Here is a 25544-nt window from a genome sequence, read left to right as displayed (position 1 = left end):
AATTATATATTAGCCACCATCAGCCTTTATATGAAAATTTTGTCGAGTATATTCATCTTCTTATAAAAAGTGTAACTTGATGGTATGTTTCCACTCTACTAGAGGAAAAACTCTAGCTGCTTTCTCTTAGGAAAATTCTTGTGACCATTTTGGGAGGGATCTGAGGCAGATCGTCTTCATTCAGTGTATCTTCTGTTATTCAGGTCTAAATTTATTTTATTTTGGCAAAGCTATTAGTCTTTGAATTTAGTTTAAAAGTCCATATTGAGCATTGATCGACTTTTGCAGTTAAAAGTTACAGAGATGTTGTATTGAATGTATTTTACCACAAGCTATAATGAGCAGAGCTCAGACCAGGGCTAGGATCAAGAACTTGGGCACAGGAAAGTGTTTTCAGTCCCAGTCTGATTTTTGTAACCTCTATAGGAGAATTGGGAACTCTTCCACTTTGTTTGTACCCAATAGACAAGGTGTAAAAAGTGCGTGAAAAGAAAGAAGTGTGGTGGAATTTAAGAATTGGAGTTGAGACCTGCCGAGAAAGGACCTTCTCCAGTGTCAGGATGCGGTGTGAGATGAACTGTGGTGCTTAAGTCTTAGTTGATAGTAAGTAAAATGCTTTTGGGCAGGATGGGGTGAAGGTGACATGTGGGACATGAACAAAGGTTGTCCCATACTTGCTGGATCTATTAGGATATATTAATTAGAGAAGGATTTGTCTTAGCATATTTATCCTGATCTTTGAGTGAACTGTGATTGTGTACTGATTGAAGCTCATGTCTATAGGATTTCTGCTTTCTTCCTGCCAGAACTTAGAAGGACATGTACTGATGAAAGTTAGAGAAACGTCCTCTAGTAGTATTCTGGCCACGCTGGTTCTACAGTTCCTATACAGTACAATTAAATCACTTCAATGTGATTTTCACAGTCAAACAGGCTAAATTTTTTTTTTGTTTGTTTTTTTGTAATGACCGTCTGGTACATGTAAATCTGATTAGCATCTACAAATGTAGCCTATGGAAGCAATGTTTTGAATATGCAAAGAGGTAAAAAATGAAGGGAAGCTCTGCAAAGTCAGGTTTTAACTGTGCTAAAAACTCCTGTATTTTTAATTCCTAATCTCCTGGCCTGAGTTTTCCATTGCATAAGTGAAAAAAATAATACCATGTCTCTGGGATGCTGTAAAATTAAATTAATGCAATCAATATGTTATGAAGGTTACTATAGAAAAATACCATTTAAAAATGGAATCATACTTCCCATCAGGGATTTTAACTAATGAACAATGGGATAAGATGTGTAGTCCTACAAAGAGCAGAGGAAAAAAAGGAACATAGGATAATGACTGATTTTTGTCAGCAGTTTTAACTTGCATGAGGCTAGTAAAAAAACTCATATGTGCTTTCTGAGGCTAACCCACAGTAGAATCTACCCAAACCAAAAAGCTGGATTAAGGTTGTGTGAAAAACATTGCTTCTAATACTTCCAAATTTGGGGTATTTGCTTTTCAAAACTAAAGCTAATTTTCCTGTGTAAATTGTAAGTAAATAACATAGTACTTAAACTTACTTGGAGGGAATTCTGTATTATTCACATTACTAATACTGAGAAATAAAAGACAAGGAGGCTTACTAAATGTGCAAAGCTTATTACCTGTCTACATCTTACCTTACTGTAGCTACCATAATTTTATCTGTATTTTAGAAAGGCTGTCTTCTAAAACACTTTTAGAAGCTTTGAAGAAAATAATGTCAATCTGAAAGACTGAACAATACTGAAATAGAATAGATATAACAGAAAATGGTACACAAAAAAAACAACAAAGATAAGTCAGGAGTGTGTGAAAAGAAGCACTGTCTTATAAAGCTGACTTTCATTCTGCTCATAACTGTGTGATTTTTTTTTTTTTTTTTACCATATTTTAGTGGAACACACATGATAAAGGAGTGATGAACAAGTAGAGGAAAACTGTGTGGCTAGTAATTCTTAATGTTCTGTGAACAAACCCAGTAACTTTTACTGTGAAGAGCCACATTAAATATGAAATTACTCAGTGTATAGAAAAGGACCCAAAGGTGGTAGCAGCTTGTTGCAACCCTACTGCAGATGTAGCAATCCCAACACTCAATTTAGAAGTTTGTCATCAGGAGTGATTTAATTTTGTCCTTGAGTGTAGTTCATTAATTATTTTGGAAACCTATAAGCCATTTGGCTACATCCAATAATGGGATTCATTGTCCTTGCATCAGAGCCTAATGCATAAATTTACAAAATTTAGAGGACTATAGAATGAAGATGATAGTAGGATCCTAGATAATTTTTTAACTTGTAATTCCAGAAGTAGTCCTCCACAGTCTTCTATAGCAGACACTAAGTAACACTGTGGGGGTGAGGAGAAGATGCATGGGTTTAAGGTAATGAGAATGTGTCTATGTCGAGGGAATATTAGTGCTCCTCAGAGAATGTCTCTCCCATTCAGGGGTAGAATTGTTTCCTTATACTACTACACTTCATCAGTTATTTCACCTATCCATGATACAATTTAAAGAAATAATGACATTTCAAAATTCCTCAGATTGAAAAATACTTATTCTCAGTCATGGAGCTCGGTATACAGTGAGTTTCTATGTATTGTCCACAAAGCCAAATTATACCACTTTAACAATTCAGTTCAAAAAAAAAGTAAGAAAATTTCCACAGGAAAAAAATGTTTATTTTGCTGTGTATTGTTTTTGTATGGCTTAGTATAAACTTGACACCAGGTCAGTTGTCTCTTTACTGTTATAATACAATTTCAAAAAAGGGGAGAAATAGCCCACAAATACCAGACCCTGAAATGTCATTAAAATTTGTCCTATAAAAACATGACCAGCTAGTCCAGTGAAACCATCAGCGGAGGGAGCAGGTACTCCTGAATTAGGTGTGCAGCAGGCTGAACTAGGACTTTGTGTGCTGCTACAGGTGGTAGAGTTGCAACAGCGGGCAAAAAGTCTCTAAGTGAGCTAATGTCGACTTTGCTTAAGAATCATTAACTAAATCCCTGTTTCTTTTCGAGAGGGCTTCAGCTAAAGCCATGTGACCTGATGTAAAACAAGATCATTACCTATCAGTGCAAACATATGGCAAAGTCTGCCCATGTTATTGCTTATCTCAAAGAGCGCAAGGGGGCTGTGACGTTTCAGGCAAAGCCTATTGGTGAGGGAGTTTCTATGTGAGCTTTCTTAAAGAAGTGCTTCCTTTTTAATCATCATACTGCGTGGGAAAGTATACTGAACATTTTTCTCTTAAGAGACCAGAAGATTTACATAATTCTTCTGATTCTATGGAAAGAGAAGAAATGCTGATACAACATTCTGTTATGGCTGTAAGCTTTGCATTTACCTGTACTGTGGAAAGTTAGTTTCCTGTTTTCTGAGATGCATTTCTCAGAAAAGGACGGTTTTGAAGATGACTTCAATAGCAGTGTTGTTGCTGTCCATGAAAGGGTTCCTTCTGGAATCTTGGTGAGTTTGACAGATTTATTGTTAAGTTATGGGTATATAATTTCATATAACACAGTTAAAATATAGAAAAAATGGACTACCTATATTTCATAGTATTTGTAAGACTTTAATTAAGCATTCAACACTCTTACTTTGTTTCCCTTTTTTTTTTTTACATAAGTGCTCTGGGCTGTAGTAGGAGTAATCTTAAAGCCCAATTAAAATCTTTACTTAGGCGCAAAGATGTTTTTATTTGCTTGTTTTTGCCGAGCAGACCTGATGCTTCAGTGGTCCTGTTTCACATGGTCATTATCCTCCCTCCCCCTCTCTCCCCCCTCCTTTTCAGGGTACAAATATAACTAGTAAAACACTTGCTAAAGGTTTTCTCTGGTTAAGGAAAGCTCCTGCCTCCTAAATATATATAAATGCAAATATAGGCAATATGAGATAAATTGAGGGAAACCATTGCTATGCATGTGTTTTGTTTCGTTTTCCACCTAATCTCTTGAAACAAATACAACTTCTTTACTGTTTACATCATGTGGCATTAGACTATCTTTTAATCCTCTAAATATATCTCAAAATAAATGAGATGTATAAGTATCTACTCTCTTGTAAGTGAAGATCTACTTTTAAGTAACTTTTTTTCAGTGATGGTTAAAATTCATGCACTCTGAAGCTGTGTCTCTGGAGCAATCTGATAGCTTGCCTTTGAATAACTTGCACTCTTACTTTTCTCTTGTTGAACTGGGCATTTGTAGAGTTCATGCTCATATGGGTGCACCTGTGTAAAAGGTGTTGGCTTTAAGAACACAAAAAATGTAGTTTACCTATACTAAAGCAGTACTCCAAACATACGGAAAACACAAAATCATGGTCAGACCTCTGATTATATCTTGCACTTGTATATTGATATTACTGAATAACAAAAAAATTGTTCAGGAAAACATGTTGATTTTGTAGCAGCCCAAATAATGTCTTTGCTAATGTTACATTGATATAATTCCTATCCACAAAACCTCCTGCTCAAGTTATGCTAATGTAAGCATTTCCTGTTGGTGAGTTTTGAAAATTTGGTCATCTATCATGTAGACATTGTTAGATACTTAATCTGAGCTGTAGTACTGTTTAGTCATTGTTTGAGAGCCGTTTTATTCCACATGAGGAAGTCAACTAACATATGCAGGCTTAATTTTAGTTTAAATGATTTGAGTATTTTATAGATGGAGGCACAGTATTTTATTTTTGGTTCTTGAACTTCCAAAGGAGATATTATTTCTTTTCTTATTTTGTATTTACTGTTATGCTCTCTCTCAAAAAAAAAAAAAAAAGACAGTTTCAGTTTCTGCCTTTTGCAGTATAATGGCTTCTTGCCAGAAAAAAATCTTTTTTATGATATAGGACAGAGACCCTCTTGCCCATTCCAATTACAGTTGCACTTACCTTAACAGTACTAATATATTCAGCTACAAGAATTTTTGCGAACTAGGTAGCATTGCATAAACATTCAAAATCAGTCTCTCTGGAGCCTCAGAAGTCACAAAGGTTCTTTTTTCTGCTGTGAGACCTTAGGTATTGATATCCTTTTAATTTGTTATCCTAGAAGAATAAGTAGTAGTTAGCTACATTAACTTTTATGCAGAGTTCTGGAATTTGACTGCATCAGGTAATGTGTAAACTCTGGATGTCAAAATAAATAAAACTTAAAAGCTAAACAGTATTATGAAATATTGCTGCATTGCCCTTTCTTAACTTGTCTTGGCCATCAGACTTATGTCTTGAATTGCAGAACTGGAAGTTGGCATGTTTTTTAGGTTCTTCGAGCAGGTTATGAAAGCATACTGCTCTCTGCTTTTCTCTGCTTTCAGGACAATGACATTTAGCAGATGTTTACTAAGCATGAAATAGTGTTATTGAGGAAATGCTTTATCTTACCAGTTATTCTATGAAAAGACTATTTCTATTGCATTTGCAAGAATTAATACAATAACATTTTATACCGTTTCACCGTTTCTCTCTATAGTCAGATTCAGTACTGCTCACCACAAACTTTCCAGCAATATACAATAAAAGTTAAAGGGAAAAAAAAAAAAACTCTCAAAATTTAAAAAACTCATTGCTGGGGTTCTGTTGACATTTGAGGTAAATTAAGCATCTCATGTTTTTCAGGTATGTAGTGGCACTTATTTCTATTTGATCATTTCCTTGCTACAGTTTGAGCCTTCTTAAATAACGTGTTTATCTTACAACGTGAACCATTATGTTAAAAGCTAAACTATAACCTGACAAACAGTAATATATATTAGTTTATGAGCTACAATATTTTTTACTTACAATGTACAAAACAATGTTTGCATTAAGACTTGGATCATAAAAAGCTTCTTTCCTTACAAACACTGGTTTTAATACTCAGTAGGTTCAAAAGTTCGTAACTTTTTCACACGTAAGAGATTATTTTGTTTATGTATGATCATAAAAGTGGTTGTGCTGTGAGCTACAGAAAGGTAACTGATAACTATGAAAGAGATAACTTTTGCTGTGGGAAAGCAAGAATATATATAAAATAGGTGAATACTTCAGTCTTGTTGGGGTTTTTTGGTGATTTTCTGTGGTTAGATGAGGTCAGTTAGTATGTATGTGAAGAAAACTAGATTATTTATCAACCAAACTCAATTCATAGCAGTTGGTGTGAAATTCTGATCTTTTAAACAGTTGCTAATAAATGATAGAGAACTCCCTCCTTACGTCCACTTCTCAAGTCCTGTTCACTGAAATTAAATATATGGAATGGAGACTATAATAAGGACATCTATTCCTGATTGTACCAAACATTTTAGCAAAGTCAGTCCCCTTGGTGACATAAAATCAACTTTTCTTTGTCAGCTGATACCATAGACTCCTCTTGGAAGCAGCCAAGTATAGCCATGAATGATAATGACTATGTGTTAGAGACTTTTTCCTAAGGTTGAGAATAAAGATGACTGTCATTGTAGGGGAAGACTAATTGCTTAAGCAAAAAAGCAGAGATATTTCCACCTTTCTGTCTTGGGTTATGGTTCTGTAAGATGAAGCAAATATCTCGCTTGTCAAAAGGAAGATGTTCAGTTCTCTTCTCCAGCATTTTTTTTATTCATCTCTCTGGTGCTGCTGTTGTGCCTCATAACTCTCTGGTGTTTGTCATGTTCTTCTTTGTGAGCTAATCTAATTTCCTAACCCACTGAAACAAACAACAAAAAAATGGGGAGACTTCTGCCAGCTGTATCACTGAGCTAAAATCAGCTCATTGGGAGGGTCAGAGGAGGAAAGGTTGAAATGAGACCTCCCCTTTTTAGCAAGAGTGAACTATTATTTCATTAGCAAGCAGCCAATTTTAGTTGTACATGAAACTGCTTAGAGATGAAACTGAATTTTATTAATCACTAATGTTGATAGGGAGTCCATTTTGCTAATCTCATTAGTCGCCCAGTGACACCGTTCTTTTTGTCTTCATCAACCACATTGTACAAAAGCTACAGGAGCAATTTCTCTTGCATGTTACCTAGCATAGTAATTCTGTGGATAATTTCAAAACAGTTTTAAATCTGTACTGGAAAACCCCCATATTCCTTTTTAAGACTTGTGGAGAGGAAAGATTTTTTTTCCTCCAAAAATCTAGATATGATTAGGTAACACGTTAGGCCTGAGAAGCCTGAGATGGTGAAAAAATACTTCTGTAGCTGCTCTAATTCTATGAAAGTAGCTTTAGATTTCTTGCATGTTTACAACTATATTGGTACTGTTAGATACTACAAAAGTAGCTTCCTTTTGAATGAATGCAATATATCCTGCATTACTGTAAGGAAGACTTTGAAGGCTCAGAACAGAAATAATTAATTACCTAGATAGTGAAATCAGTATCAGGAGGAAGAACTCTTGTAGTGCAATATGGTTTTGTTTAGAGGCATTAAGAAAATTCCTAAACCTTGTTCAGAGGCTAACAAAAATAGATTAACAAATAGACAAATTCATTCTTTTGTAGATATATTATCCCAAAATAGAATTTGTATAATTTAAGCCCTGGTATGCATTCAGTGTTGTGTGTTTTGCTTGTTTGTGGTGGCTCTTTGTTCTCTCAAATAATACCCTCAACTTCAGAGACATGCAATTGCTTGGATATATTTGGAATGAGTTTGTAGCAGTCTTTTGGGTGGGAGGGAGGAGAGGGCAGAATGAGGAAGGGTTGCACTTAAGTTTCCATTAGAACACCTTCACGGTTTTCCCTCTTCCTTTTTTTAAAGCTCTGAGAAATCCATGGACTTAATTTCTTATTGGCAGTCATAGTTCACATTTTATTCTTAGTTTGAAAGACTTGCAGTCATACAAAATTCATTCATTCACCTAAGTATTTTTAATTGATTAGACAATGTTTGATAAGTGATTTTATGTGTTTATCTTGTTTGCCTATAGCATAATCTTATTGTGTGCATCTTCCTTTACCTGTATTCTGTCCTGAACTCCACATTCTCATCTAGTAAGATTCTTTCACCTAGACTGCGTATTGTTCTTTTTCAGTTTTCTGATGTCAGGAGTATGAATAACCACAAAAAATTGTAAGAGAATTGTTTTCTCTTGACTGAAACTGTGAAACCTATGGAAAATAGTTACTGGATAACTCTTTACACTTAATATATTGCATGGGTGTGTAAACTTGGTTAAGACTTGCTTTTCACATATGAAAATGTAGTATTTGGAATTTAGTGTTTATTCTTTAGGTGTGAGTTCTGTGGAAATAATGGTTGTTAGCTGGTAACTCATCTATTTCTCCTGGACAACAAGTATGTTCAGGACAAGGCCGTGTTGCTACATTCACTGTGTTTTCACAGAGCAAACTTTACTTCGGCAGCTTATTTAAATATATGTACCTACAAGTGTCATTAAGCTGTTTAGAGAAGTATACGTTGTAACTATAGATGATACTTATTGTCGTTTCATTTAATCAAAAGTTAATGACAGCATCTCAGTAACTGAGTATCTGGCATCACCTACCACAGCTGCAAGTCTTGCTCATCTCAGTTTTAACTTGTGGAAGTCAATGGCAATACTTTTCAAGAAAGGTTTTTACAAGCTCGTGATTTTTATGTTGCAAGAAGTTTTAGTACTTGTTTCATGGCAAATAAATATACTGTTGGTGTGCTTTCCTTATATATGAAGAAAACTGGATTTCTTCCGTATTTGTTTTCTCCACACTCATTCTCAAACTCCTCTGTCTCCCATTAGATCTTTTGATAATTTCTTTACGGTGGCTCAGCCATTTTTAAAATATAGAGCTGTAAAGGAAGAGTTACATGTAGCACACTACATAACTTTTCCTGACTTTCAAGATTTTTTTGCATGCTTATGTAGTTATCTCCATTTTCAAGAGAGGACCAGTTGTATTAAATAGGCAGTCTTCAGAGAATTAATTTGTCTTTTTAGCTTATCTGAGTTAATAAACATCACTTGAATTGATGATTTGGGGTTCAAAAATTACATGCTTTAAGATTTACATCAAAATATTTAAATAATCATAGATTCAAGTTGATAAACTATTAAGAATAGGTTTTATAACTCTGGAGACTGTTAGTAATATAAGAATTGGCTCAAAATTCCGTTGACTCTTGAAGGCATTTGTGTAAATCTTGTTACAATAATCATAGTACCTGGTAAATGACATTGCACATCTATTTAGATGTTTTTTAAAAATTGATTTTAAAAAATACTTTTCGTGTTTTTAAAATTTATTTACTTGTTTTATTTCTTACTCTCCCTTAGTCTCAGACTATGAACTACGTAGGACAACTTGCAGGACAAGTCCTGGTTACTGTGAAGGAGCTGTACAAAGGCATTAATCAGGCAACCCTTTCAGGATGCATTGATGTCATTGTGGTCCGTCAACAGGATGGTACATACCAGTGTTCTCCTTTTCATGTCCGATTTGGGAAGCTTGGTGTATTGCGCTCTAAAGAAAAAGTGGTAAGTTCAGAAAGTGGGCCAAAACAAAGTTTTGAATACCAATGCATTCCCTTTTTTCCCACCCTCTTCTTTCCTTCCCCATCCCCCCCCATACCCAGTTAGCAGGCTGGTTTAGGACAGAACAGTTTTTCATATATGCTGTACTGAGTGGTTGTTTTGGAATGTAAAACAGAACTTCCTGTGTTAATCTAAGGACTCTACAAAAAAAATACTGTGAAAGAAAAGCTTTGACAGCTCTTGAGTTATGCAAAAAGAATAATACAAACATACAGACTTTACAATTGTAAAATGTTTACATGGCTACTTGTTTACTTATTTAAGTATGCTGGGAAAGAAATGCTTAATGCCATTTAACTGATGCCTGATGTTGCAAGCAACTATTTTTGGAATGGGTGGAGGACAAATAGAGCATGTCTTAAGGGTTGGTAACCTATCATAAATATTACTCCTTGTTAGCTCTGTTCAAGGCTGATATGCAGTAGAAAATAGAATTATTAATATCCACAAGCAAATAAAAACTGGGACTGAAGCTTCATACTTATGTGGGTGTATTTGAAAGAGAACCTGGTACAATTCCCTGTCCACCCAGTCTGAGACTGTGGCACTACCCAAGCAGATCGTCCTGCCATCCCCTTTCTATAGGCTTTAGTAATCGCACCTAGGGAGTGAGTTGTATTGGGTTGTAAATTTGACTGAAAAAGGGACCTATAGTGGGGGGACTTTATATTACTGTCATCAGGATGTACTCTGTATGGTAATATTGCCTGTGAGTGTGCTACCAAAGGATGGATTGATTTAAACAGATCATAAAACCTCAGGAGCTGTTATTCCTAAGAAGTGAAAAGACACTGCAGGAAACTATCCTCATCTTTATATTTTGGTTGTAAAAGCAGAATAAAGTGCAACCAAAAGAGCAGTTATGTTAGGGCATTTTTTTAACAGTCCATACTGGGAGTTACATGCATTAAAGTTGTAAGTTTGTCATAGTAACACAGGCTAGTAGCAGTTCTCTTGTTTCATTTTTTTTGTTTTGATGTCTCACTTGCTAGGGTTTTTCCTTAGTGAGCATGCTGATCACAAAAACTTGCTTTTTCTTAACAATTCTGCAACAGATTACATTACAGTTTTTCAGCAAGGCACAAGAGAGGTGGAATAGCAGTACTTTTTATAATGTCTAAGCAAGATACACTATTGATCTGAAACTTGAGCTTGATAAAAATCTTTAATTACACTTCTGAGAAGCTGAACCAAATTTGAGAGGATTTCAGTTTCTGGGTACCCCTAAAAAGCTGTTGAATAGCAGAATCATCTACTCTTGGTACCTGTTGTACTAGGCTGTCAGTGTAGTTCTTGGCTTTTGTTTGAGTGGATGGCTGCTGTTTATTGCTCCCTTTACCCCTGAAGTTGCCATTCTGAATTTGAGTGTTCACTCAATAATCAGTTGAAGGTTTGTTACGGCATTGTGTATGCATTTTTCTCTGACATGTTACGAGGCTAGAATGAATTGGTAATCTCAAGATGTATGGGAACACAAAATATGCATATCTGTGCTTCAGCTCTGTACTTAAGATGAATGCTGAAGTCTCCAGAAAACAGTGAGAGGTATAGCTACTAAAATTGGGGATGTTTGTCTAAATCATCATAAAGAAAAGGTTGAAAAAAAGAAACACTAAGATAAGTTTGTTTGGTTTTTAAATTTTTTTTTAAACCTTATGTTACTGAATTGGAAATTCAAGAAAATATTTTCAGAATAAACTGTGTTCAGTAGTGAAATAGGATTTTCAGTTCAAAACCATTCAGTTCTTGTGGGGAAAAAGAAAAGCTGTTATCTTAAGGATTTGGGTATATAGCCCCCATACATGTTTGGTTATCTACCTGTAATTTATCATCTCCTATGACTGTGTTTCCTTGGCTAATGGTTTTATTCTCATAAATGGGCAAATAATGGAGTGGATTAGTATATGTGGTTGCTCTCTTAGCACTGTGGTGGTATTTTTTTTTTCTTGGCAGTCTGTGTACTAATGTTAAAATCAGTCCTTTTTCCATTTTGACTGGGCATTTCATATCACAGTAGCTATGAGTATGAATATTCATATCACAAATACTGGCTGTATGGTTTGGGATGTAACTTTTTTCTTTTGTATTTGCAGGAAACTAGAACACGAGTAATGGGCATATTAGATACCTCATAGCAATTACAGTATTTAATTTGGTGTCCTTTTAATAAAAGTGCCTAAACTATATATCACCTGAAATGCTATTGGTATTTTCTGCAGTAAGGCAAGTTCATTGTGTTTCTATCTGACATGTATTCAATTATTTTTAATTAGCTAGGCTAATTGCAGATATACAGACACCATTAGATAAGCAGATTTACTGAAAAATAAGGTAACTTTATCTGATGAGTGAACACATTCTGTTTGCAAAAATTTAGAATGGACTTTAACTGGATGCCCAAGATTTCACAAAGAAGAGGAAGTAAAATAGTTGTATCTTGGTTTTAGAAGGACATTTGTTTGAGTTTTTTTTATTTCATACATGTGGGGAAGGGTAGTCTCTCCTTCCTGTGCAATGTAATCTAAGTTGAAGTACCTTTATGAGAATAAAACATTCTTCCTCTGATGAGAGCACTATGGTTGCAGAAGTGTTGTGGTTCTATGTCATATCCCCATGACCACGTGAGCAGGAAAATCTGAAACAGCGTTAACTGAGCTGCAGAAATAACTGTGGCAAATCTCTATCCCTTTGAAACAAAGCCTGCCTCCAGGAGGCCTACTGTTTGTCATCTTGAACTTTTGATGTTCAGGACTTGGATCCATACCTTGCCCCAATTCAGGTTGAGCTTCAAACATATGAAGATGAACAGTCTCAATCATTCTTCTAGAAAATAAAGACCAGATTAATGATTATTATTTATGCTTCTAGCTTTCCAAATTGGTTGAAAAAGATTAACTCTTCAGAGGTTTGGGGGTTTTTTTTCTGATTTTTTTTGGTAGGTGTTAGGCTCTCTGCTAGGAGCATGGTGTATTTTGCAGGTTAACAAAATAAAGACCATTATTATAACAGACTTCTTTCAAAAAGCAGAGGGAGGAGAAAGAGACGTGATTATACAATGGAACAAAGTTTACTCTCAGAGCTAATGGGCCTTGAAGTCAGTGCTTTCCCCTGTGATGAGTTATTTACATTAAATTGTCTCTTTCCACAGATTGATATAGAAATTAATGGCGATGCTGTTGATCTTCATATGAAACTGGGTGACAATGGAGAAGCTTTCTTTGTACAAGAAACGGAGGAGGAAAATGTAAGGGCTTTGTGATTCATGATGTCTACAGTGCAGTATTAACAGAGTAATGTTTTAAAAATCTTAATGTAGTGTCATCAATATTGTTACTTTAATGAAAGCTAGATTTTCTGTGACTGAATCTTAACATCACTTTCATATGTTGCCAAGATGCTTGGTGCTTTGTACAATTCTGCTACCAGTGATAATAAAGTAACTAATTCTCTTTTTTTATTAGAGTGTTCTTTGAAAGATTGGTTGAATTTCTAAAATTTATTTTAGTATAATCATTCTTGTTGACTGCAGTTATACAGTTTGCAGTGCCTTATAATAACTTTTGCCTTAAGTTCTTTTTGCTTGTGCTACTGACCTCTGTACTAATAAAGGTTTTCTATTTTGGCATATCTTTAATTTGCCTTATAATTTTTAGCACAGCTTTTTCACAATTTTATCTATGAAACTTTCACCACTTGACAGTAACGTCTTCAACTTGAGAATTTTTCTTGTATAATAATATGGTAAATAATTTTCCAATAATGTATTGCAGCTGGAAGCTAATGAGTCTCTGAAAACCAGGAATAATGGTTCATTTTTAGTCTGATTTCCTAAGGAGATGGGACCTATGTAATCACAATATTTGTCAGTCCTGAGCTTTGGTTTTGATCACTTGACTCTGTTGACATTTTTCAGCAAGACAGAAGGAAAAAAGTTCTAAATAGAAAGTTCCAAAAGGTTTAATGAAAATAGTGAGTCAGAGGATAGAGAAAAAAATTTTGTCTCAGTGACGTAAAAGATGAAGTGTTAATTTCCTGGTTTTAGGTCTTTCAGGGAAATGAGCTTGTTTTAGTTTAGGACACCACTTGTTTATTGTGAGGGATCAGAGGAAGCTCTCATTTTGAAAGGAGTTAAATATATTTTCAATTGGAAAGAGAAAATAAGCATTAAGACCCTAAATGATAACTTGGGGTAGGGATTCATAACATTTAGGAGAAAGGAAGGTTGGGTTCTGTTTTAGCATACACCATGATTAAAACTAAAACTGAAAGCAGTTTTTTTATAAACGTAGGCTGTGTCAACCATTGATGGGAACTGATCAGTCTTCAAGACTTTCAGAAAGCAAGGGTGATAACCATTACCTTTGTCACCAGTACAATGTTTTAAAGGAGGTAGTGCACTTGTTTAGTATATTTTAACTTACAACAGGAGTGCCTTATCTGTGTATAATGTAATATGGAAAGCTGGTAGTTCATGCTGAAACTATAGATAGTTAGCTACAAAGCAGAGGAGGACCAAGTTGCTTTAGTGCTTTTAGACATTTTTTTTTTCTCAGTATTTCCGCTACTGATCAACATGTCCTTATGGTCACCTCTTGAAGCTATGCTTAAGATAGAAGTGATAAAGCTCTCATCGAGTTCTCGATGGGTTCAGAAAGGTTCTCTCAAGTGGTCAGTCTTTGCTGTTTGCATATCTTGACATTCAGAAGTTAACACCACACACCTCAATTCATGTAAATCAGGGCTATTATAATGTAACTTTCAGGCATGATTCTTCAGCCAGTTTTAATTTAATTTTTCCTCTGTTTGTTTTTTTTAATTTTGTCTTGTTATTCTGGATTATCACTAATTGTATAGAATATTAACTTTATTTTAGGTGCTATCATTTTATGTGGAGGTTTTTCACAATGCAAAATCTGTGTGTCATTAGTATTTTATAATGCTGTATTTTGTTCTCCTTTCTCCACTTCCCTCTACCTTGTAACCAGTGGAACAAAACTTGGTCTGTAATTCTTAATTCAATGGAAAAATTTGTATTGAGTAATAGCAGTTCAGACTTTGGACACATCAAGAGTAGTATCAGTGCAGTGGCTGTCTCTGATCACAGTGTAGTTTCTGACTGGTTTCTTCATAAAAGTCCTGTAAAATAACAGGTATCTTATAATTAGTTCTGTTCTTGTCATGAAATTGAGCTCCATAACTTTTTCTCCTCACTATGCAAATTCTTTCAGTCTAGGTGTCAATATCTTTAAGTTTCTTGTTATGATGTAGCTAAACCCCAGGTAGTTCATTGGTAAAGCTTTTCCTTCATTTGAATTGTTCCTTCAAAGGGCAGAGAGTTGTAATTAATTGGGGGTTGTTTATTTGTTGGTTTAATGTGAGTAATTTATAGTTGAGTTCTTTTTGAAAGGTGCTTTGCATAAATAGTGTCTGACATGGATGACAAGACTAAATGCACCTTCACCAGTTTAGCGGGTGACACTGAATGGGAGGAAAGGTAGACAGGCCAGAAAAAGAGCCACCACATAGAGACAACTTGTCAGGCTGGAAGACTGGACCAACAAGATTTGCACAGTGTTTAACCAAGATAGATGTGACGGCCAGCATCTAGTTTGAAAGAACCCCCCCACAGCAATACAGGCTGGGGTCTGACTGGATGAAGTGAAGCTCTGCTGTAAAGGCTGGCAGTGTGCCCTAGCAGTGATGAAGGCCAATGTGTCCCAGGCTGCATCAGCAGGAGTACAGCCAGCAGATGGAGGGATGTGGGATTGTCCCACTCAACCTACTGCTTGTTAGGTCAAACCTGTAACACAGTTCTGGTCTACCAAGTTCTGGTCTCCCCAGTTTGAGACATGGAAAATTGGAGGGAGTCCAGTGGAGAGCCACCAAGATGATCAGGGGTTTGGAGAAGTTAACATAGGAAGAATGATCACTGGAATTGGCTGTGTTCAGCCTAGAGAAGAGAAGGCTCAGTGGGATCTATCCACAATCTTGCAACACCTACAAGGTAGTTATAGAGCAGATGGAGGCACTCTCTTCACAAGGATGCCTGGTGATTAGGGGCAAAGGGCACAAGGGGGAAATTCCATCTTGAGTATAAGAAAAATTCTTCACTGTGAGAACAATTTAACACTGAAATAGGCTACCTAGAGAAGTGGTAGACTCTCCCTCACTGGAAATACTCAATGTTTGGCTTGACAGGGCCCTGGATAACCTAACCTAAGGCTCTTCTTTTAACAGAATATTGGACCAGATGATTTCCAGATGTCCTTCCAACCTAGACAGGAGTGGGTTTAAGTAGCCTTTTTTTTTATTAACACATTTACTAAACATGGATAGAACTGGTATGCTCAAGGGCAGGTAATTTCAGAAACATTCCACTGACTGGTTATTTGTTTTGCTAGCAAAATCAATTGTATATGTTTGAAACTGTAAGAATACTAACATTAATTTTTCTGAACTTTTTATAATCCTTCTAGTGAACTTGGTTCCTTTCTGGATATCAACCTCCTGCCACTGGGCTATTGTATGGTTTCATATCTAAATATACATACAGGGATTAATCTGTGGTCGACAACTATCCTGTATGCACAAAACAGAGTAAACAAATTAGTCTGTTCTTTGTTTTCTTTTTTTGCTCAGGAAAAAGTTCCTGCATATTTAGCAACATCTCCAATACCCACTGAAGACCAGTTTTTTAAAGACACTGACAATCATTTGAAATCAGGTGAAAATGAGAGGACATGTGCAAACTCAGAAATTCCACACTCTGTGGAAACAGAGACTGTATTCACCCCAGGTTCTGTGAAAAAGAAAAAAAGAAGAAGAAAGAAATACAAACAGGATAGCAGGAAGGAAGATCAGATCTCTTCTACTGGGACTGAAGAGATTTTTGAAATGGAAATAAGCTCAGATGATGAAAAAAGTGTTCAACCCCTAAGGTAAACATGCCAAATGTTTAATTGTTGCTGAACAGACCATGATGCTTCCATAAAGGTTACTCTGGTTTTATTTTTTGTACCCTTTAGAATGAAAGCTTGAAAAGGTTTTTTATTTGTAAACCACATTTTTTTAGATATATAAACAGAAACAGCAGTAGAAATGCATTCTCGGTCAGAGAAGGGTGTTACTATGTGAAAGGAAGAAGATTTTGTAAAGGAATGCTGTTCTCTTGTGAATAGCAAGTAAATGCAGGACTGAAAAAATACTTTGTAGTAATGAAAGCCCAGAGACAGTAGGTTCATGGCTACGTAGCTGTTATTAGAGTTCATACAGAGTCATTCCAGAGGGCTACCAAGGCAGGAAATAAAATGTCTTGGAAAAGGCATACACCATTTTCTTCCCAGCTAAAGATACAGTTGTGGAAAAAAGTTCATAAGCTTTCTTTTCACATCCTGTGGGGATGTAAGGTGATATCAACAAGTTTGTTTTATTTTGGGGTTTGTTTTGGATTTTTTTAGTTATAAATGTGTAGCTCTGGAAAAAAAAAAGAAAAAAAAAAAGAAATAGAAACTTATCTATTATTAGACATAGCTTCAGATTTCAAATTGAAACTGGGAAAGGAAAAGGGAGACTGATGTTCCAACAGGAAGGTCAAAAATTCAGCCACAGGTACCAGTATGTAATGTCTTATCTAGTTCTATTCTTATAAAGTGGAAAATAAGCTGTTTCCTGTTCCTTGGGAAAATCCATTTCCAAGTGTTTATGCAACTTTTCTTAAAATATGGCCTCCTTTGTCTTTTCTAGCTATGATTTAGATATGTAAATATTTAGATTTTATTAACATATTTTAGTAGATAAAGTTAATTTTTCTACAGATGGAGAAAAAGAAAGACTTATAATTTTAGCATTACAGAAGTAGTCCAGTGCAACTCTGCTGCTAATGGAAGAAAAATAATTTCTTTTTTCTTTCATAATAATATCTTAATTAATATTGCATTTTGCACTCAAATTCCAGGCTTGCCTTCCTTATATTCTATCCACTCTGTAGCCATGGTGCCGTTGATCTAACCCCAAAAGAAGTTAGTTGCATCCTGAGAATAGGTATTTATTCAATTAAATTCAGAAAGCTCTAAAAGGATCTGAAGCACTTATGATGGAAATATTTAAAAGGAACTTCAGTGTAAAGCACAATACATGCATGCTTAAAGGGTCTTACTGTTTGGGTTTGGGTTTTTTTTTTGTTGGTTTTGTTTGTGAGGTTTTTGTTTTTGTTGTTTGTTTGTGTGGGGTTTTTTGTTGTTGTTGGGGTTTTTTTGTTTGTTGTTATTTTTTGTTATGGATAGTGAGTAGACCTCCCCAGTGCAGAAAAACCCAACAAAAATCCACTGTTCGGAAGAGTACAGTACTTCTAGCTACTTGTCATTTGTGGTAATTTGTAAACTTGTGGGTAAATTGTGAGACTTGTACCTAACCCTGTTTTCTTACTGTTTTTAAGTTGTGAAATGTGCATTCAAAGTGCATTGTCGAAATTACCCTTTCTATTTAACTTTTTCTGTAATTCTAAGGTTTACATGGTGAACGTTATATGTACATCTTTATGTTCATTTTTGGTTTTTGGTAGTATTATTTGGCTATATAGAATGATATCACTTATGCTATTGTGACTTACTATGTGTCAAGAGTAGTAGATTTTAAACTCTTGTAATATTTTCAGGTAGTAATATCTTTTATATACATTTTATGTATATAAAATACATTTTATAAAGGTGTGTTGCAAAATATTACTTAAGCTATACACTTCTTCCTTTTGATTGTGGATTTTTAGTAACATATAAGTAACTTAGTAATGCAGATTTCTTATAGCTGACTTATTTAATGTCTCATGTGTCTCTGCAGAGGATCATCAAATTCATCACCAAAGGGTGAAGAGCAAAAAGAATCTTTGATTTATCACTCGAAGGATCATTACCCCTTATCTGATGGAGACTGGTCCCCTCTGGAGAAGTAAGTCACTTTGTGATGTCATCATATGTATAATGATGAATAATTATTAGAAAAATTCATGTGCCTCCTTATTAATTTTTCCCCCCAATCTATAAAACTATCAATCATGTCCAACTTTTGTGATATCGAATGCAGCATTTGATACTTACTTGGAAATTTGGGAACTTTCCTCTACTTTATCTTTTTTTTTTCTTCCTTTTTTCCTCAAATAAAACCCCCCACTGCTTATTAAAAATCACTGTTAAAGAAAGAAAATGCAGTTAAGAAGATTTTCTTAGGTTGAGAAGAGTATGAAAAATTAATATGTTCCCTATGATTCACTCTAGCATAAGGAACACTTGATATGCCATAAAGCAGAATTGTTGAGTATGTAAGTTAGCATTTGCCAGGTGAAATAATGCAAATTACTCAAGGTAAAGCTAGGTCCTAAATTTCAATCATATTCCATTTCAGAAGAGAGGATTTGCTAGTTACTGGAGTTCTGGTATCTCTGGATATTCCTCTTTCAGTTTCTAGATTTTTCAAAGCTCACCCTTTGGATTTTACCACTCTAACATCACTCTCTATTTGCATAAGAAAGCTTTCTGTCCATATGTGGTAGTACTTGAAGTAAATTTCACATTTTGTCTGAACATCTGGCGTAAGAAAAGGCATATATATATATATATAGATATATATATATATATAGATATATAGATATAGTACATAACATGCTGAGCAATATCTTTATTCATCTTAACTCTTTGGTGAGTGTCTAGTTTTACTGTTTTTCAATTTGACCGAGGACTCTACCTCATAGCAGATACATTCACAGTGTCAGTGAGAACTACTGGTCAGCCTTGTGTGATATCTACTGTTGCACGTTAGCTGATCAGTGCACAGGTGCCTGTTCTTCTGTATCAATAGCTGGTAGTGCAGAATAGAAGAAATTAAGGTTCAGAAAATACTTCTTGAAATGCATATAATACCTCTGCTCTGGGTGTTCCCAGGGCTGTGACCTCAGTAGAGTCTGAATCTACCACACCATGCTTGCTGCCTGCTAATTCCCCCAGTGCATAGCTTGTTAATGAACAGAAGCAGTTGGACAGGAAATCCCATTATCATTCCTTTTTATGTTTTGGGCTGACAACCACATCCTCAGTTGTACTTAATGAGATGTAGTCTTCAAATGTTCCCCAAAGGTTTGTGGTTTGTGACTGAAAAGCAGTCACAGTGTTTGACCCTGAGGATTGACATGGTGGTGTATGGATTATATCAACTAGCTAATTGTAGCATAGAGTCCTTCATCAAGGTAGGCTGATACTCCTTTTCAGTTTATAGAGCTCTAGCTAACACAGACTAGCATGTTACATCTGGGAGACATAGTTCATCCCTTTCAATGCTGTCTCCTCTCGTTTACGTCTTTTAGGGGATAGTCTGCTCTAACAACTTGACTGTGCATCTTGTGAGATACTTAGTCCCTTTATGTTTTTTTTTTATGTTTTGTTTGTTTGTTATAAACAAGGAGCTATTCAGTACTGCTTACAGTGTTAACAGAGAAATTGGCAATTTTCCTTTCCCTCTTGGGGGCGAGGGGGATGTTAGGTAGGGGATTCTCTCTTTAGAAGATGAGAAATTATGCATGAAATTATTTCTCCTAAGCCACCAAAGAAAGATTCTATGATGTAGCCATCATATAGTAAAAGAGAAATGTGAGGTTTTACTAACCTCCTTTTTGGAGAGCTGGAAAAGCTTACTGACTTTTAGTTGAGGTTGGTTGCCTTGCTCATCAGAAGGGAAGATAATAGCCCAAGTCTTTTCAATGAGGACACTGTTTGTCCTGCTCACTATAATAAAAGCAAAAACCATACCCATTAACTGTTTGATACCTGATACCCTCACTGCTCTTTCTGTTTTTACAAGCAATGTCATCATGACTACATCACTATTACAAGCATAGGCCTTTTGACTAAAGACTTCTCCCTGAGAATGATAATGGAATACATATGCTTGGGGGGGGAAATGGGACAGACTTACATTCTCAAAGCCCCAGAGTAGTCAGACTTTTGCAGGTACTGCTGAATATTAAGAATTAGGCTTAGAAACAGATTAATATGTCTACATGGCTTCTGATTGACTTGTGATGTAAGCAGTACAAATTATTTTGCACATAGGGAAAATGAGTTCATATTCTTCCTGAAAACAAATACGTACATGTATTTTCATCAATGTGTTACTTTAAATAAGCGGTACAGAAACATAATTTCTGTAGGAAATTTTTAAAGGAGAACCGAGGGAGGAAATCTCTAAATGGTTTCCTTTTTGTGTCCCTGGGTGATGAAGGCTGGAAGTTGACAGTGAGATGATGAATCACCACTGTAGACATGTTTAAATGCCCTGCTATCTTGGATTTTATGGTGTCCCTCAGAGTAATATGAGGAATTCTTACTGTTTGGATGGTGATCTGATCTGTGTATTGTCTATTTTTACAGTCCAAATTTAGTCTGTTTAGTCTTGTATGCTATTGCAAAACCCTGGCTCCACAAACCTCCAGAAAGTTTCAGATATGATACTACATTAGATAAATAATTCTCCCAGGAATTTTTTAAGGAGAAAAAAAAAATCCAGAAATTAAATACTTGTAGGGATTACTGTAAAATTTTAAGTATTAAATCACAGAACAGCCCAATTTGGGAGGAACCTTGCAGTATCATCTGGTTCAACCTTTCATGGGAAAGGGAGACTAGATGAGATTATCTAGCACCCTGTCCAGTCACAAATTGAAAACCTCCTGTGATGGGGACCACTTTCCTGAGAAGATTGTTCCAGTGAATAATTATTCTCACTGTAAAATTCTTTCTTATATCAAGATGAAACTTATCCTGGTGCAACAAGACAAGCATGAAGCCCTGCACCTGGGACGACATAACCAAAGAGCCCAGTACAGGCTTTTGGGTCTGTGTGGCTGGGGAGCAGCCTTGCTGCCCTGGGGGTGCTGCTGGACAACAACCTGGACGTGGAGTCAGCAGGGTGCTGCTGCAGCACCAAAGGCAAACTGGATCCTGGGCTGCATCCCCAGGGGTGTTACTGTCAGGGGTGGAGATGTGATCATCTCTCTCAGTGCTGGTTAGGCCACACCTGGAGTGCAGTGTCCAGTTCTGGTCCCTACAATTCAAATTCAAATATTGAGGTTTATGTATATTTTAAAAAACAAAACAGCAAAACCAAAACAAAACCCAAACAAAAACTCAAACCAAAATATACTATTAATGTCAAAGTCTAAAAAGAACAGCATTTCTATAAAATGCAATTGCCCTGTTCAAGAAAGGATAGACTTGGACCTGTCTCAACACTAAACACTACTGAAAAACAACCTCTTGTGTTTCCTTTCGTCCCTAAAATTGTAAGAGCCAAATGATTTTGAAATCACGCCTTTCTAGCATTTTGTAGAGGGAGTTCTTCTGGCTTAAAAGTAGTATTGGGTAAAGTAAATTTCAGAAGTTTGTTTCTGATTTATGGATAATAACCACTGAAGGAAAAATAGGATGGATTTTAAAAGGTCATGTAGTCCAAACACATATGGAGGAAGTTTTCAAGTAAGCTCCTTTCCCTCTCCTAAGTTATCTTATTAATGTTGTTTTCCATGCATTGGGAATTGGTGGTGTTTTGTGCATCTGTAAGTTAGGTTTGCAGGACTGTTGTTACCCAAGTCTTGGTGTAGCAAGCTTAAATCCTATATTTTTATAGAGGAAAGGAAGTTAAAGCTAATTTCTGTCTTCATTTTAGATAAGCTTTTTTGATTTGTTCTGTTTTGTTTCAAAAATGGAACACAGGATGAAGGGAGAGCTATACCTACACTGCAGATAGTGGAGGAATCTGTTTAGGGTGATTGCTATGTAAGTCCTTTAATGTGATTTTGGTTTTAACCTAATTTCTCACTGTCTGAAAACCCTGCTGGGCTTCTTGCCATGTTGCCGAATAATTGAAGCTCTGTTAAGCTGTAGAAAACTCTACCAACAGTAGCTGCACAACAAATGCATTTTAAACACTAGCTTTTTTTTGTTGTTGTTGTTGGTTTGCTAGCCCTTTCTCTGAGCCAGTCTGCCCTAAAAGTGATTCAGAACTAGAAGTTAAACCAGCTGAGAGTTTGCTCAGATCTGAATCTCACATGGAATGGACATGGGGAGGATTCCCAGAATCAACCAAGGTAAATTTATTTATTTTCTCTAACTTTGTGAACTGAGTTTTGGCGTATCTAAAATCGTGTCCCAAGAGAGGGTTGGAAATCTGCTGCTGTTGCTTCAGAGTAATTCAGCTGACGTGGGGAAGTAGCACCCCCTCGTGGCTGGCAGCTAGTCGGATTTGTTGACTTCAAAAGCAGGTCAGCAAAGTAGTTCCAGAAAACCTAGCAGTAAAAATCTGAAATTTTTGAATTTTTAGGTATAAACTTAAGAAAGAAACTTTATAAATTAATTTCCTTTATTTTAGGCTAAGTTCTAGTTCATTCCAGAGGAATTGCAGCCTTGATGGTATAAATTTAGTATTTTGCAGGACAGGTGGTGACAGAAGCCCTGGTATGTCCACACTAATGCTTTTTTTCCTGCCATGGTTTGGTCAAGTCAGCACTTCCTCTATGCCAGTTTCTTTACTGAACTTGTAAATAAGCTAGCATGAAGCTTCTGTTGCAGGGAACTTTGTTAATAAGGTGTGACATGTTTTATGTTGCTGAAATACATGTTTATATTCTTACCCAGCTTACTTGTGACCAGGACTTGTACTCATAGTACAAGTTTAATGATTAGACCGGAATAAAACAAACATGTGAAGTGAAATGATTGACTAGAGTTTTGTTTTTCAGATAAGCAAGAAAGAGAAACTGGAACATCCCAGAACAGCTACCATTACTCCCTCAGAGAAGACTCATTTTAGGGTCATCCTCAGCTCTGATGAAGTTGAAGATGATGATGATGTGAAAGATTCTGTCTGTACAGTACTGAAACCTGAGCCAAGAACTCATCCTCTACTTAAGCAGATGGATGTTAAAGATTCTCTTGCTTCTGCAATCACAGAACCGCAAGATCCATTGCCATTAGATGCTGATCATCATTCCAGACTATTGGTGGACCCTTTACCAGAAACAAAGCCAATAGCAAAAATCGACTCTCCTTCAAAAAAGAAAGGTATGTGCTAAAGCTGTTGATTCTTTCCTTCAGTGTAATCTACTGAATTTGAGGCCATAGTGGAAGAGGTATAAAGGTGCCTTTTCAATTTTTCCAATTTAGTCTTATCTGACTAAAATGATAGTTAAAATCTTTGATTTATAAATGCTCCAAGTAAGTCTGAATCTTCCACAATTATGTTTGTATATAATGTGTCTGGGTAGCTTTATCTTAGTAATCTTTATTGCTAAAATTAACAGGTGTGCACAAGCGAAGTCATCATCAGGGGCCTGACGATATTTACTTGGAGGACCTAAAGGCTTTGGAACCTGAAGTTGCAGCACTCTACTTTCCCAAGAGGTAATTTTGAATTAGGGTTCTGTAGATCCAGGGTTATACTGCAGCTGCAGTTTGTGAGTTATTACATGTATAATTTAGGTGTTTATGTACCAGTTCTGTTAAAAAGAATTGGACTTCAGGTTTCTAGGCTTTTCTGGAGTAATCAGTACGGATCTCATTGTGACAATCTGTGTCTCATTTGACAAGAAACACATTGAAAGGTCACATGGGAGGTCATTACTGAGAGTTTTCATCTCTGTGGAACCTGTATGTTCTGTAAATATAGGTGGGGGGTAAGTTTAAACTGCACACTCCTTTTGCACCAGTACTCAATTTTGCCGTATTGTTAGCTCTAGATAAGCACACTTCAGTTTATTTTTTGCATGCCCTGTACATCCATTCTAACCATTTTTCATATCAAAAAAGACTAACAAACAAAAATCCCGTAAGATCTTCGTGCAAGGCAGCTCAGTCTCAAAATCCACTCTTTGTTTTTTTCATGAAATCAAAGCATTTCATACTCCTAAAATACTCTTCAAAAGAATAACTATCTAGGAAGACATTTGTAAAAATACAGTTTAATAAGGAAGTAGTGTCTTTTGGTTTATATTAAAACTAAAATTGTAAACTTTTCAGTACTTACTGATTATATTACTTGGGATCAAATTAATAACTCTAACCTTATATAACAATCTGGTATTTTTTGACTTAAAAGGCCACCTTTCTTTTCTATTGTACTTTTTCCAAACATGCAATGTTCTAAAAATATAAGCAATGTCCTTTTTCCTTTCATTCTTATTCTACAGCTTTCTGGTAAAGATTGAGGAGCATAGTATTGTTCTGCAAAAATAGAACATAGAGGTTCTTAGTCTCATTTAAATCCAATTTTGTTGCAGGCAAGAGAAATGTAATTATTTCCTAGTTTAGGTGCATGTTAGGAGCACTGGAAACTGTCATCTTCCAGTATTATGAAGGGTTGAGTGTGTATATTTGTGTCTGGTTTTTGTTTGGTTGTTTTTTAATTTATGTTGTAAAATGATGTAGTACTTAAACAACAGCAAGATAATTTTTTTTGAGTAATCATATAGTGTGTTCTATAACCTAAAATCTATACCTTTTTTTGCAAGTGAAATATTTACGGAAAATGTGGACTTCTTTTCTTTAGTGATTCTGATCCAGGCTTCAGACAGTGGACAGAGTCAGATACCCTTTCTGGTTCCCAGTCACCCCAGTCAGTGGGAAGTGCTGCTGCTGACAGTGGTACAGAGTGCATGTCTGATTCTGCTATGGACTTGCCTGATGTTACGCTTTCACTTTGTGGAGGTCTCAATGAAAACGGAGAGATTTCTAAAGGTATGTGAAAGACCAAAACATAAGCAGTAATAAAGCTCAGGCAGCTAAACAAGTGAAGTGGCTTGAATACTCTGATTTCTACCTTGCAAAGTTTTGGCTTACTATTATGCTCATGTTGAGAAAAGGGGATGGATAATATTTCATTTTCTAAAATTCTCAAGCATTTGCCAAGCAGAGGGAGCAGAATTTAACCTCAAACTAATCAAGAGCACTTGATGTCTTGAGAAACTTTGTCTCCTGTTTT

General features: G+C 35.8%; 1 protein-coding gene across 3 annotated transcripts in view; it reads left to right on the top strand.

Moving 5' to 3' along the window:
- LPIN2 (lipin 2) overlaps positions 1-25544 on the top strand; it is a 45036-nt gene that overhangs the window by 5687 nt on the left and 13805 nt on the right. Inside the window, exons 1-9 of one of the 3 annotated variants that reach the window (XM_009966120.3) lie at positions 3134-3500; positions 9270-9470; positions 12676-12771; positions 16167-16465; positions 18363-18470; positions 22533-22656; positions 23308-23629; positions 23869-23968; positions 25113-25300. In XM_009966120.3, the coding sequence (XP_009964422.1) occupies positions 3414-3500; positions 9270-9470; positions 12676-12771; positions 16167-16465; positions 18363-18470; positions 22533-22656; positions 23308-23629; positions 23869-23968; positions 25113-25300 (1525 nt within the window). In that variant the 5' untranslated portion in view covers positions 3134-3413. Of the gene's footprint in view, positions 1-3133; positions 3501-9269; positions 9471-12675; positions 12772-16166; positions 16466-18362; positions 18471-22532; positions 22657-23307; positions 23630-23868; positions 23969-25112; positions 25301-25544 lie in introns of those variants that run through there. The other 2 variants (XM_042798065.1, XM_042798064.1) reach the window with 2 other exon arrangements.

This window comes from Tyto alba, unplaced genomic scaffold, assembly GCF_018691265.1.
Source record: "Tyto alba isolate M040663 unplaced genomic scaffold, T.alba_DEE_v4.0 Super-Scaffold_27, whole genome shotgun sequence".
Taxonomy (NCBI): domain Eukaryota; kingdom Metazoa; phylum Chordata; class Aves; order Strigiformes; family Tytonidae; genus Tyto; species Tyto alba.
The sequence above is the reverse complement of the archived record's forward strand: the minus strand, read 5'-3'. Positions and strand labels throughout refer to the sequence as shown.